At 37.6% G+C, this 15,359-nt stretch overlaps 1 protein-coding gene across 2 annotated transcripts in view; it reads left to right on the top strand.

The window, feature by feature from the left end:
- The window catches only part of LOC102373015 (MOB-like protein phocein), a 25,250-nt gene extending 10,758 nt beyond the window's left edge, over positions 1-14,492 (top strand). Inside the window, exons 1-8 of one of the 2 annotated variants that reach the window (XM_025191635.1) lie at positions 137-258; positions 3,223-3,285; positions 3,722-3,822; positions 6,810-6,852; positions 7,148-7,234; positions 9,085-9,164; positions 9,997-10,108; positions 10,735-14,492. In XM_025191635.1, coding sequence (XP_025047420.1) covers positions 3,259-3,285; positions 3,722-3,822; positions 6,810-6,852; positions 7,148-7,234; positions 9,085-9,164; positions 9,997-10,108; positions 10,735-10,866 — 582 coding nt within the window. In that variant the 5' untranslated portion in view covers positions 137-258; positions 3,223-3,258 and the 3' untranslated portion in view covers positions 10,867-14,492. Of the gene's footprint in view, positions 1-136; positions 259-3,222; positions 3,286-3,721; positions 3,823-6,809; positions 6,853-7,147; positions 7,235-9,084; positions 9,165-9,996; positions 10,109-10,734 lie in introns of those variants that run through there. The other variant, XM_006035470.3, reaches the window with a different exon arrangement.
- Positions 14,493-15,359: the final 867 nt, after the last annotated feature.

Genomic DNA, 15,359 nt, shown 5'->3' with positions numbered 1-15,359 from the left:
TGCGCCGCGCTCCTCTCAGGCGAGCGAGCCCCGCGGCGCCGGAGGTGGAGCCGGGCCGGGCCGGGCCGGGCGGGCTGCTTCGACGGACGCACCTGGCTCGTCCTCCGGTTGCTGAAGTAAATGTGATGGTGACAATGGCCGGCGCTGTTGACAGCGGCTGTTGAAGCCGTTCGGGCTGAGGCGACTTATGCGCTTTCGCGGGGCCTGAGGCAGGTCCCCGGGGTGCGGATCTCCCCTGCCTGCTGCTTGCTTATTCAGGTCAGCCTGGAAGAAGGAGTGTAGGTGCAGGCACCAAAACCTGCATTTTGGTAATAAAGGTTTGAAAGCAAGTGGTGGGGCAGCTTCTTGCTTTGCTCGTGTGAGAAGTATCATAACACCAAAGCAGCCTGGGACCCGCTGTCCTTCCCTCTGCTGTCACACAAAGGCAGAACTAGTGAAACAAGCATCTGGAGAAAAAGGCCTTTTTGCTAGATCTTTGGGAATTACTAATTTTCAGCTGTTCTGAACAAGTTGCCTTGTATTAAGTCAAGCAGGTGAAAACTGTTTTTAGGATTTTCAGTATTTAAAAAAGAAAATGTGATGCAACTGCTGTGTTTAGTTTTAGTTTGTTCAAATAATTAATAGATATAGCATGTAGACATAGCTGCTGAATACCATTGATTTGTTCCTTTGTCCAGAGGATTAGTTTCATAAGAGTTGGCTTGTTGGAAAACGCCTATTGAGTCATCCAGTCAGTCTCCCACAACTGCTGCTGTATATGCTGTAAACCTGTCTATTCTGACATCCCAAGTAACAAGAGAATCTTAATTGCTAAATCTCAGTGAACACGCATATACAATCAGTTTACATGTCCTTTCATCCGTAAAAATTGTGTGTATGTGAATTACTTTATCCACTTCTGAAACATAGCTACTTTGTATGTGGGGACTACTTATTAGACAGCTTATTCGTACCATCTAAAGTACCAAATGATGGTAAGGACTGACGTCAATTAAATTAATACAGTCAATTAAAAATGAAGATGGGGTATTGAGTAGGCCAAAAAAAGAGTGATTAAGTGTGTTTGTCACCTCAGTAGTTACCTAAATACTACATCTCAACCCATAGATGGTACAGGTACTGCTCACATAATGTCATCCCGGTTAATGTTGTTTTGTTATTACATCACTGATCTATTAGAGAACATACTCATTTAAAGTCGTGCAATGTTCAGTTATAACGCTGTTTGGCTGCTACCTGATGGTAGGGTAACTACTGTGGCGTAATTGGGTTTGCTTAACATCGTTTTGCTTAGTCGCATTTTTCAAAAACGCAATTACGACATTAAGCAAGGAGTACCTGTAACTGCAGCAGCACATCTTAAATACGTGAGTGGGTATTGATTTATTGCAGTTGTGTATGGACAGTGGGATTGAGTATGTGCTTAGCAAATTTGAGGACAACACCAAGTTGTATAGAGCTGCAGGCATTTTGCAGGGTAAGCGTATTGTCCAGAATGACCGGGATAGACTGGATAAATTATCCAGAATTGATCACATGAGATTCAACAAGGGCAAGTCTTGCACTTGGGACGGAATAATTGTGTGCACAAATATAGACTGGAGTATGACTGACAAGGCTGCAGTAATTTGGGGAAGGACCTGGTGTTTTTGTGGTCCATAAGTTGAATAGGAGACACAAAAGTGTTCCTTTTGCAAGAAAAACAAACAGTACAGTATGGTGGTTTGCATGAACAGCAGTGTCACTTGCAAATCAAGGGAAGTGATTCTTTCAGCACTTGTAAGGCCTCACCTGGAGTACCCGTGTTCAGTTTTGGGCCCTGAACTTCAAGAAGGATGTGGATAAGTTGGAATGAGTCCAGTGGAGAGTGACAAAAATGATTAGGGGCCTGAGAAGCATGATTTAGGGAAAAAAAATTAGGAAAAGCTGAAAGAATGAGGGTTATTTAGTCTGGAGAAGAGAAGACTGAGGAGGGATTTGGTAAGTCTTCAAACATTTGAAGGGTGATTATAGAGAGAATGGAGAGAGACTGTTCTCTGTGGCCATACAGGACTACACTATAAGAAATGACCTTAAGCTGCTGCAGAGGAAACTTACATTGGAGATTAGGTAGAACTTCCTGACTATGAGGGTGGTCAGACATTGGGACAGGCTGCCTAGAGAACCTGTGGAATCTCTATCCCTGGAAACCTGAAAGCAAGTTTGGCAGACACTTGGCTGGGATGGCTTTGAGAAGGTGGCTGGACTAGATGACCTCATGTGGTCTCTTCCAGCCATACTTTCCTGTGTTCCTAAACTGGGTAGCCAAAAAAAGATCAATTGGTGGACCATATCTGGCTCGCTGGTGGGAACCTGAGGAGGGAGGGCTGTGCCTTGTGTTGTTCTGCTGCAGCTGGGGTTGGGCCTGACCACACAGCATGCAGACTTCTCTGCTTCCCCTCCACCCCCTACATCTGGCTCTCCGTTGGTGTTGTGGGGTGGAGGGGCTCCACTCAGGGCGGGCCTCTGACTTTCCAGATGTGGCCTGGCTCATTGCAGCGGGCGGGTGGGAGGGGCAGCTATATGACATGCTGCATTACACCCTGTCCCATGCAGTTCTGGTTGTTGATGGCCATGGTGTCAGGACTACACAGCACCAACAGCAAGCTGGGGTGTGGGGGAGGGCATGCCTGCATTGGGGAGGGGATGAGTCAGTGTGGCCCCAGCTGCCAGAGTGAAACAGTGCTGGACACAGCCTTCCTTCAGGCTCTTGGCAGATCAATTAGCATCTTCCTGCTCCTCCTTCCCTGCCCTCAACAGGTCACCAAAACTCATTAAGTGGCTTTCCAGACCAAATACTTGCCCACTCCTGTCCAAAGTCATCAATAGAGTTCTCTGTAGAACTTGGACTTTCCTTTGGGGTCTTCAGTCCTTTTCTGATACCTTTTAGTGTGTAGAATTGTGGAAGCAAACTAAATGTTTAGAGCCAAACAGTACAGGAAAGGATTACAGCAGCAGGTATGGAGGTAATTAACAACAACAGTTGGTCAAGTCAGGCAAAGCATCAGCTTCCATTTCAAAACATTATGAAATAATTTTATATACGTCCTTTATTGTAAGCTTCATCTTACAGATCTATGAAGGTCAACACTGATTCTGTTTAGTCCTTAGCTGCAACAGACATGTTTCTCTTCCCCCACGTTCCTTCTTAAATTGATTTAAACCTTGCTTTTATTTTCATAGGATTTTTACAACTGGCCTGATGAATCCTTTGAAGAAATGGACAGCACGCTTGCTGTTCAACAGGTATCTTTACTTCTAAGAAATATTTTCCATGTTTAATTCTCCAAGTAGTTGTGATCTTTTTAATATGGAAAAGGCCATAGGGCATGTTCTCTGGCTGCTACCAGTTTAGCTTTACAAAATAATGTACAGTTTCACCAATCAAACTTAAAAGCAAAGGCTTTATTCATTCTCTTACTATTTTTCATTCAGTGAAGATATTTTATTATTTACTTGCTGTATCTTGGGCCATCTTCTTCTACCTACCATAATTCTTCTTGTTCTTTTACTTTAGTCTGTCAGTTTAACTGTTTTTCTAGTTAGATGTACTGCTATTTGCCTTTCTCTTATCCTCTGTGAATCTGAGAGGTCCAAAGAGCTAACAGTAAGGGGCCAGTTCTAAATATGGAGTCCTAGAATTTTTGAAGGATACTTAGAAATTATTAATCTTTCTTCTCAGTATATCCAACAAAATATAAGGGCAGACTGTTCCAACATTGACAAAATTCTTGAACCTCCTGAAGGCCAGGATGAAGGTGTGTGGAAATACGAGCATTTAAGGTGAGAATTTTTGTTTCTGTCAAAATACAGGATCTGGAAACCCAGCTTCTTGAATTGTATTAATAGGAATCTTTATAATGGTCTGAATTTCATATTATAAATATATTTGTTATGTTTCTGTAAAAAGTTATATCTACAGAACATGGTACTGTTAAACCTTTTAAGATTAATTTATTGTCAAGTTATGAGGTCATATTTGTGACTATTCCCTTAAACTCCCAACTGTGTTTAATGATTTGGCATGTTGAGTATTTTAGTGTTTGTCTTGTTTAAAAAATATATTTTTAGTTTGCTTCAAAGAATGTGTCAATGTATTTTGGACTGAAAGAACAGCAGTGAATTTGCATAGCATTTTCTTCTTTACTTGTTGAATTCCTTTTCCAAACTAAAATTTAGTTAATCAGTTGCTAGAAAAAAGCAGTTACTATGGTCTTATTAATGAATGTACTGAATTCCTGCCAGGTTCCTGTTGGTTTGTACACAAAACACTATGGATATTTAATAATCTGTTAAAGCTTTATCAGTTGCTTCCAAAAATATGTGTAAAAGTTTAAAAGGCTATCCCTTCCTGAGTAGGATCTTGTTAAGTCAGCTAATGCTCAAAGCATTGTTGAACCAGAAAAGCTGAAGAGTATCCAAGACCTATACAGGAAGGCCCTAGGGGTTACTCACGGGTGTGTGGGGACGGAGTGCCGCTACCCACCACCCTGCGCTGCCGCCTCCCAGGAGCAGGGCTGGGGCAGGGTGAGGGCAGTGGCGCCCCTTTGTGGGCCGCACAGGCACCGCCTGGGTGGTCGGATGCAGGGGGGTGGGGAGCTTGCACGTAGTGACGGGCGCTACTGCCATCCACCACCCCACGCTGACACTGCTCCGCATTTAGCAGTGCATCATCCCCCTCCCTTTCTCCCACCTACTCCATGTCCGGCCATCAGGGGTACACTTATTAAAAGAGGTTAAAAACCCCTGACACAGATGATCAACTGCTTCATTTTAGAGAATTATCTTATTTTGGTGATGCGTGCATATAAGTGTGCATAGCAGAAATCTCTGACTACTTATTTTACTCTATCACAATCACTCTAATTCTTAATTAGTGAGCACTCTGAATTTTTGTAGTAAGAAACTGTGTGCTATCTATGTAATCATGCTTTGGCACATAGCAAGACCAAGGGCATATCATTTGTACTCGGAATTTTTAGTGTATTTTTTCTTTACTTTAGCTTGAGAACCTGCAAAATGCATACTATGAAAAATATCAAATGGCCAGCTACTGCTTATTAGTCACCCCTGGATAATTAGTCATAATTATCACTCTCCTTGAAGTGATAAACCTGACTTTACTGTATGACTGTTGTAATAGCCAGATTTTAGAAGCTCTCCAGCTTTAATCATATGTCAGAAATAGCTGGACTTTCTAGTATTAAATCCAAAATTTTGTTTTAGCCACAAAGACTACATATTTCTCACCTTATGTTAAACATTATGTTCTCAGTTATTGTTCCAGTTTTTTCAGAGGAATTAAATTATTAGGATAACATTTTTGCCTTCTCTTTTGTGTCATAGCTGTTTTATGGTTTAAACTGGATACCTCAGAGACATAAGTAGCATCTGTGTTATTGTTTTTTATGTTATTGTAGAATAGTTTCAATATTCTGCTTACCATTTCCTCTTTTTCCTGTTTTGGTTTTTGTATTATTTTGCTATATTTAGTATTACAGTGTCCAGGAAAACAAAATAGGGTTTTTTCTGCCCCTCTTAGTTTTACTTGTTTAATTCTATCAACTACTTTTTCAGGAATAAGAATAAATTTGATCTGGTAATTTTATCCTTCCCAAACTTATTTTGATCTACTTGGGGGGGGTTGTTTTTTTTTTTAAGCTGATCATTTTTCTTTCAGGCTTAATAATCTCTAATTAGGAGACTATAATTTGTAGAGGTTGAGCACTTATTTTAATATGGCCATACAGACTCCTAGAAGCCTGAGTCCTATTTTTGAAGTACCATGGACAGTTACAAAAATTATATCTTAATTAGTATGCCCTAAGCACTGAACATTTAAATTAGCTATGAGGACATGCCTGAGAGTGAGGCTATCAGTTTTCCCCTGTAGCTCCTTTGTAACACATCAGCTCCAGCTGGCTTAAGTTGTGGTATTCCTGGAAGTCCCAGTCCAGCATCTTGGCTGATTAGGAGTGCAGCTGAGTCCACAAAATTGGATTTCAGGCTATGTAACACAATAACATAAGCAACATAATTAACAGTAAAAGTGGCAAAAGGACTGATTTAAGGAAAGGAATCACTTTTTTTTTATAGTGTTGCTGTATTTAAGATGGGTTTTTGGTTGTAGCTGTGTTGGTCTAAGGACATAGGCAGGCAAGGTTCTTTGGGTAGATGTGATATCTTTTATTAGACCAACTGAGTAGCTGGAAAAAAGAGAGACTTTCTGTGCCTGAAGAAGGGCAATTGAGCCTGAAAGCTTGCAAAGAACTTTTTCCCAGCTACTCAGTCTAATAAAAGATATCACATCTACCTAAAGAACCATGCCTGCCTGCTGTATTTAAGGACATTTACATTTTTTCCGATCAAGAAGTAATAGCAAAGGCAAATAAGTAAAATGTAGACTTTCCTATAGGAGGAAAAACTTAATTCAATTTGACAAATAAAAATTAGAATACAGGTACATGACTTGTTCTGAATAAATAATAGATTAAATATTCTTTCTTCTTTTTGTATTCCTGTCACCTTAGTCTTCCCTTGCTTTTGTTCTTACTGCATGCACTCTTCCCAGTGTATTTTGCATGTTTTCTCAACTATGTGATACCAGTTGAAATTATTTTTAATAGCTGTTTTTTCCTCTTCTACTTTTTCTGCCCTAGAATATACCCATGTACTATAAACTGATCAAAACATTTAACACTTTGTTGTTATAATGCTTCCAGTAGGGAAACTGTTCATTAGTTTTGACCCTGTTGCATTTACATTTTTAGACAATTTTGTCTCGAGCTCAATGGACTTGCTGTCAAGCTTCAGGTAACTCTTTTTGTGTTCTTAAATTTTGTTTACACCTGTGTTAAAGACCAGGTTGTTTTTGTATTTAAACTATAAAGCTAGTTTTCAGAGATTTCTAACTCTTAGCTCATGCATTTGTGGTTGCCAGTGATTTTTAGAAACATAGCTTTAGGATGCTAGAAGACTTCAGTTGATCAAGTAGTTTAGGATTTATTTTTTCTTTTACTTTTTAAGGAATTAAAAATGTTTAAACATAATAATAAATCTTGCTTTAACTGTTGGCATTTTTTAATTAACTGAACAATTATTTCAACAGAGTGAGTGCCACCCAGACACATGTACTCAGATGACAGCAACTGAGCAATGGATTTTTCTTTGTGCTGCCCATAAAACTCCCAAAGAGGTGAGGATGTCTTTGGAAATACTTCCTGTAAAGACTCAAATATTTTGTTTCAGGGAACATGTGTGCTTGGGGTGGGGAGAGGCATTAGCTAAATTGAAGGGTTGCTTGTTTTCCATATACTCCCTAAGAAAAGAAGAGCAGGGGAAGAGTTCTTTACAATGGTGCAGACCATTGCTTTTTCTTCATATGGATGAAATCCTGGAAGCATAAAACTGTGTTATTTTTCTTTGGCAATAGAAACCCCTTCATTTTCCAGCTTCTCTGACATGGTCCTGTTGGTTTTTAAGAAAGTTTAGAACAAAATTGGATTTGTTTTCCTGAACCGATCGCAGAATAACTGGTGTAAGTACTTACATCATGCTGGCCTTGTTTGGATACTACTAAAACACTAGCATTCTTCCAGCTTTTTGGAATTTCTACATTATTCAAAGTTTTCTTAAAAATGAACATTGTTGAGCCCTAGTTCTACTCAGCCAGTTATCTCAAGATTCTTGGATCCAGGCTCTCCACATCTTCTGAGTTGAAAATGTTTATCCCTAGGAGAATGTTAAGTAACATCATCTCTTTATTCAGTAATAGGCTGGAAAGTATGTCATCATCCTCATGTGACATAAGCTTATCATCCCACATCTTTTCAAATATAGGACAAAATTTTTATTGAACACTTCTCTCTTTTTCTATATAATTACTAGTTGTTTTACAGTCTTTACTCATTGCTAATGTTTTGTTTTTTAAGTACTTTAAAACAAAACAAAACTTAATTTTGTCTAGCTCTGCTAGTTATGGGTCTTTCTGTGACGTCTTTAGCTTGCATTATCAATTTGTTTCACTTGACTTTGTTTTGATTGGTAGCTGTTTCTTCTTTTTACCATTTTACCAAGTTGCTCTCATTTTTTTTAATGGCTGCATTCATATTGCTGTTGAACTAGATTGGGCTTTTAGCTAGTTGCCCTCCTTGATTATGAAATAATGTTTTTGGTCATCTTATAGGCTTCTTAAAAATAATTAATGTATATATTTTTCTTTTTTCCCTCCCCAGTTTCAGTCGTCATTTTTCTTGGCTTTGGGAAAACGGTATTTTTTAAGTACCAACTGTGTGTGTGGGTGAACTAAGGACTGTCCTCTGTCCCCACTGAATACAGTTAGCTTGTGATTGATGCTTTCATGTGTTTCTTCTAGTACTAATGATATGTATCTTTTATCTCTAGCATTTGAGGTTCAATAGGTGTAATAGGAAAAGGAAAAAAAGTACAAAATGTTAACTGGAATTGATCTTGGCATGCTCTCAAGTGGTTTTAATATAGTTTGAAAGGTAAATTGTCAGACCAGAACTGATTGAAATATACATAACCTTCGAATTCTTTTTCTAGGACCTAAGGCCAATAATGTTCAGTTAAATACAGAAAATCAGAAAAATCCCTTTTATGGGGTGTTAAACTCGTTTGAAATACTTCTCAGTAAGTGAGATATATCACTAATCCTGTTGATACTACATGATGAAAGTGCTTCCCTCCCATTCCTGAATACTTTGTGAGCATCCATATGTTTTTCATTTTTAAAAATATATTGGATAATAAATTATTTTTCTGGCTTGGTCAGCTATGATACAAACCAGGACTGGCTTTTGTGTATGAGGCAGGATAATGACAGTCAAAATACTCATAGTCTCTGGTACTTCTGCTTTTCCAGTTTGTTTCCTCTTTCATACAAAATTTCTGGGGATGGTTCTTTGTAGAGAGGGTTCTTAATTTTGCTCTTTTTGACAGAGGACTTCTGCGTTGTATCCCTTCAATAATTATGCTTTAAAAAAGATGTAGTGCCTTACCCTTCTTTTTCTAAATTTCTTATAGTGCCCTGCCATAGACTACACCAGGCATACACTTGATGGGGCTGCATGTCTTCTGAATAGCAATAAATATTTCCCCAGCAGGTAAAAATCTTTAAAAAAATAAGTCACTTCATGTTAATTAGAAGATTTTGTTTGCAGTGCAGCATTCCAGTGCTAGGTAACATAGTATACTAAAAATAGTAAAACATAAAATACAATATACTAGAAAATTTAAATGTGGCAATCTATCCACAATTGAAAAGCTCCTGTCAATAGCAGCTTTGAGAAAAGATGCATATTTCTAAGAGGATATATTTTCAATCTAATTATGTAGTTGTTCCCCACCCTCTCCCCATTTGTATCCCAAAGCACTAGGCTGCCAGTTGAGAATCATGCCTAGGTAGAGGGAAGGAATGGCAATGGCTCAAGATACCTGCCAGCACTATAGTCTGTTTATAAAAAACCTGCAGCAAGCTAGTATGGCTTCACAAATAGGGACAGCGCAGTGCACATCAAGTACATTCCTAAGGTAACCTCCATACCAGATTATGGAAACTTGACTAGAAAAATAAAAGCTTGTCCCTCTGAGGAGGAACCTCCATGTAGTCAAGTGATCTGGTTGGGGTGAGAGGTGGACCTGGCATTTCCCCATGTCAGAAATGAGGAATCTAGCCCCAACTAGACTGAAAGCTTGCAGAAGGAGCCAACTCGCTATTTTTTTTTCCTTTTACTAAATGCTTTCAGCAGTGAATAAATATTAAAAACATCAGTCGTCTATAAAAACTAATGGGTGACATTTCCATGCAGGATTATTTAATCTGGTGTAGCAAAAAAGTAATTTTACATACAAGTATTTACTCAGAAATGTTTGTGTGCTGATTTCTTTAGGTTTGTCAAACTGAATACTTTCTGACATTTGACTTGCTGCTTACAGGGTTAGCATAAAGGAATCTTCTGTAGCCAAATTAGGATCAGTGTGCCGTAGGATTTACAGAATATTTTCACATGCTTATTTTCATCATCGTCAGATATTTGATGAATATGAAGTAAGTATTTGAGCACTTTCTGTATTAATACTCTTTATAATTATGCCCAGCATTGCTCTTCTGCAACTGTTGTATCATTTTGTAACACTTCCTACAAAGTACACTTCTAGCCAAGAAGTGTACAAATCATAACACGTGTAACAACTGAGAAATTCTATATTGTGAAGAATTTGTGCCTTCAGATTGGAAGGGGAGGTTAAGAGGAGTGGGTGGCAGTAGAAGCCTGAATTGTAGTACAATGTTTAGCAGGTCCATCAAGCCATTTGGGAGATGGTTTAGTTTCTTGAGCTAGGGAAGATTATGCATAGAGGAAACCACACTACTATAGTTTAGGTCACTATCTTGAGTTAGATTTTGACTTTGAATAATGCACCATGATTTAGTCCAAACCAAATTTCCTAATTGAAATGCAAAATGTAAATATGTATAATGCCTGATGGCATTCTTTAGTTATGTGGAAGCTTTATATGTTCCTGAAACTTACAAAACCAAGGGTACCATTATTAATCCACCAGGATTTTTTTTCATTACAAACTTCCCATGCTTCAGTTTGAGAAATTTCTTCTCTGCATATATCAGAATGCATTTTGTTGGACTTTTAAATAAGATTTTTTTTCCATTTCCAGAATGAAACCTTCTTGTGTCACCGGTTCACTAAATTTGTAATGAAATATAATCTGATGTCCAAGGATAACCTGATTGTACCAATTTTGGAAGAAGAAGTGCAGAACTCAGTGTCTGGGGAAAGTGAGGCATGAAGGGAATTTGGTACAGAAAACTGTACTGAACACATAATTAACATAATTATGTACTGTATATATCATTTTACACACTTCAATCATGTATCCTTATAGCTTTGTTTAGTATACACTTTGCTGTGTTGTTGCTTTTTAATATGGAAAGTACTTTAAGTTATTCATGAGCTGTATATTCATCAATGTGGCACTCATGGTTTTTAAATAAAAGTAGCATTATCTGTTTATAATGCCTGTTAATAAAAGAATTTACAGTTCTGTAAAACTGCTGCTAAACAATCATTGGATTACAATCCTCAGATATCTGATTAAAAATGAGTGAAGTTTAACACAAGCCATTTTCTAATGAAGTAGCAACATTAGCCTTATTTCTGAGTTTAATACCTTAAATTTAGAATCCTGCAGGAAGCTTCATGTAGTGTAGCTTAATCCTAATCTTGGCTCTGTCTTTTAAAGAAGAGTACTCTTGCTTAAAAGATTTACTTGTGCTTTTGGATGTGCATATGTACTGCTAACAATTCTGGTGTGTGTATATCCAAATATTAAATGTAACTACAGTGTTAGTAATGTCAAAAGGATAGATTGACTATGTTATCAAAACTGTAATCTTGCTACGTAGGAGATGGTCAAGTATTTTCTAGACTTGCCTTTCTGTAACGATGGAGGCTTGTTGGCATTGCTGAGGGGATGTGTTCTGTCTGATATAGGCAAAGAAACATTTCTGCTCTTCTATCTACAGCTTCTCAAAAGAATAGCAGAGTCTGAATATAACTTTTTCTTGCCTATTGTAAAGCACATAGCGGTTTATATCTGGACACATTTGTGGTTATTGCTTACAGATTATACCTCATGTTAATACTATTCATATTTACACTACAGAACATATTATAATCTTGTTTACTTTCCTATCTAAAGTATTTCAAATGCTTTGAAAATAGAACCCTTCCTACATTTGTTATAGTTTGATCATAGTCTGTCTCATCACGAGACTCTTTCCTTTCATCCATTCATTTGGGTTTCACCTCAGAGGTGAAAAATCTGTGGTTGAATTTCACCCCTTTCTCCAATGCTTACTTTAAGCTATTTGCAGATTTGCAACAACTCAAGTTCCATGAGTGCTGCTTAATGGTGTTTGAACTGTTCCAAATTCAATAGAATTAAATGTTAAAAAAAAGCTATTATAGCAGACTTATTATGAATAGTGTACATGAATGCAGAGTCTGAAAACATTGGCAGTTTTCTTATTAAATGGCTTTTGTTTAGATGTTCAAAATAGTTTTAAAGTACATTTGCTCTCCTCAGATGGTGTGTGGGCCTTGTTGAAACATGTCAGGGTAGGCCTTAGTGGCTGCTGAGTTGTGAAAACAAACAAACAGAGCTTTACCAGAAAAGAAAGTGCATTAGTTTGACCCGGCTCCCCAGCTTTATAGATTGAGTGTTTCAGCGGGGTTTTTTGGTGCTTTTATATAATAGCCATCTCAATCAACCATTGGAGAAAAGTGCCAAAAAGTCCCACTGAAGTGCCTGATCTATAGAGAGGTGGGGTGAGCCAGGTCAAACTAATTCAGTGCCTCTTCTGGGCGCGCACACTGCTCAGTGCAGGGGCACACCAGGCTGAAAGTAAAGTGGTTTTGTTTGTTTTCATATCTGTAAGCAGCTAGTGTGGCTAACTGTTTATAGAACTTCCACTTCCTCTTGAAATTTTGCTTCCTTGGAAATGAGAGTTCATTTATTTTTAGTAGTTTATTTTTTGTGACGTACTGATCATGCCTTATGTAATTCTATACAAAATATTACAAGTTAAGCACATCTTAATTAGCTGTACCACCTGGATCTAAAGGGAACTTAAACAATGAGGAAATGGAGAGACTGAGGTCTTAAAGTGCTCTCAGTGCTGCGTTTTTTGGGCAGCTATTTTGTCTTCAGTTTTAAAATTGTATTTAATGGTCAACAGGGTTATTGCACAAGATGCGATTTTAGTGACAAAAGCTTTAGCCATTGTCTACACATTTAACTGCTGTTTGCCATGTACAGGCCAAATAACTTGATTACATTTGTATCTTTGAAATTCTCAGTAAGAGTAGAGGATTGCATTTTGGAGATAGTAAAATGTACTTAGCTTTACAACAATCTGCTGTTGCTGATTGTACGTCCTCAATTGGGTTCTGTTGCAGTCATTTATGACAGCCTTATAACAGTCAGAGTGACTGGGACAGGCAAAAATCTGGTGGTATTCACTGCTAACCACTCCTGTAAATTTTTAAGATGAACTGGTGCTCAGGACTGCAGTAAACTCTTAAGCTTTTCTCCTCGTTTCCTCTCATGCTTTAAGAATTCTAGTAAGAAACTTTGAACTGTTAAACTTGTTTCTTATTTGCATTTAGATTGCACTGTAAAGTTAACTCATTATACTATCTCTGCTGAATATAAAAAGCTTAAGTGAAACACTGGTTGTATTTACCTTGCTGTTTACATGACTACTCTGACCGTGTACACACATGTGCCTGAATGGTACTATAGGAGTTCAGTTAGCCTAGGCAAACCATTGATTTGTAATAATAGTAAATATATTAACAGTTTAATTTAGTAATTTACATTCTACATAACAGGGAAACAACAGTTACATTGGTCCTTGATATATATTGTAAAAAGAGGTTAAAATTTAATTTTTTTCTTTTTCCATACCAGTATAATTTGCTAAATTTTTTTTTTTTTCTCTCTTCCAAGAGTACACATAACTGGATACTTTTCTGATTTCTAAAGTAAGTTCTACTTTCTAGATACAAAATGCATGTTGAGATCAAATAATATTTTTTGTTTAGGATATAGAAATGTAGGATTTATTTCAAAATCTAGGATTTTTCAGCATCCTGGAATCTGGATTTAGGCTTCTGCAAATGATTCTAAAATACAAAGTAAATTAATTGCAATTATTTTCATAAGGTCATCTCGGAATGCAATTATGCCATGTTATGACTGTTTCAGACATTCAAGTGGCATGATTGTAAGTAAAGGATTGTAAGCAATGACTTCTTAACTATTTGTTTCTTTGTGTTCATAGTTTGATTTGCAATGCATATCCACAGTAATTTTTCTTCTCAGCTTTTAGTCATGCCAATTGTTTGAATTTAGACAATGCAAATCAGTTTTGAATCTCTGAAACCCTGTTACAACTTCCATTTTCTTGAATAAGTAGCAGGACGTTGATAAAACAGTTTCAATTCACTTTTTCCTCTTATGCTGGGAAGGTAAAAATACTAAAATACAAATAAAATCTGACTAGCTCTTAGCAGAGAGCTTCAAAATCTCTCTCTGGTTTGTTTTGTGCTACATAAATTCTTAAAGTACCCTAGCCAAAAATGGTAAATCTAGTACATCGTAAACTCTTTGTGATGGGTATAAACTGTGGCCTAAGCAAAATCTGTAAGTACATTTTAGACGGGTATAATTATGGAACTGTTCATCGTTAAATTGATGCGTTTACTATTAATGGCAAGAAAATTCCAGTCACAAATACAGAAAGGATACTGACTACAAAGAAGCAAACAAAGATCTGGTTTACTGCAAAATCACTTTTCCCAATTTGGGTACTGACACATTAATCATAAACTTGTCACTGTAAAAATATTGCTTACATGAGTGGTTGTCAGTCTTTATTAGAGTCAAGGCACCCCTCGGTAGACTCAAGATACCCTTCAGAAAATGTCAGATCTTACCTTTCTCTTGGTTTTTGATTGTGGAAAAATAATAGAGTAATTCTGTTGCAAAGACCCCAAAACAACCACAAGAGATTTTTGACACTAGATTCTTATTTGAAACCTCTGGATTTATCTTGTGAATGATGTGTAGGTATTTGCATTCTTAACAGTGCTAATATTGCACAGCTCTGTCCAACACACTTAAAAGAACCCCAAGGCACTTCACATTGCTGTGGCACCTTCATTGGGAATTGCTGTTTTTCACTAATCAAACAACAACATCCGACAGCAAGGAGAAATGATGTGTGTGAATAGGAAATAGGAACTGGAAGGCATGCAAAGAGCTTTTGGCAAAGGTTCATGAATAGTTTAGGTGTTTTCCAAGCATCTGCCACTTGTGATGCACAGACAGGGGCACTCTTGAATGTTCACACACAAAGTTTGCACATACAAAGTTAAACTTTGGGAACCTGTTGTTAACTATTTACTTGAGGTTTTTGGCTAGAGAATGAATCCCCATGTCAGTAAAATGATTCAAGGCTGGTGCTTGTTTCTTTTAGTAATTCTGTAAGTTATTACAGGAGGGATAACTTATTCAGGGCTGATCCTGCCTTGAGCAGGAACTGAACTAGATGAACTTGTGAGGTCCCTTACAGCCCTACTATCGTATGATCCTAAATATGCACATATGATAGAAACACAGGACTAAAAAGGCTTCCTGGACTACCGAAGTTGCAACATGCTTTGAGTATTTAGTTGAAGTGAAAGCTGCATATAAGGAGGGATTCTGTGATATAA

This window comes from Alligator sinensis, unplaced genomic scaffold (genome assembly GCF_000455745.1).
Source record: "Alligator sinensis unplaced genomic scaffold, ASM45574v1 scaffold1229_1, whole genome shotgun sequence".
NCBI classification, from domain to species: Eukaryota; Metazoa; Chordata; order Crocodylia; family Alligatoridae; genus Alligator; species Alligator sinensis.
The sequence above is the reverse complement of the archived record's forward strand: the minus strand, read 5'-3'. Positions and strand labels throughout refer to the sequence as shown.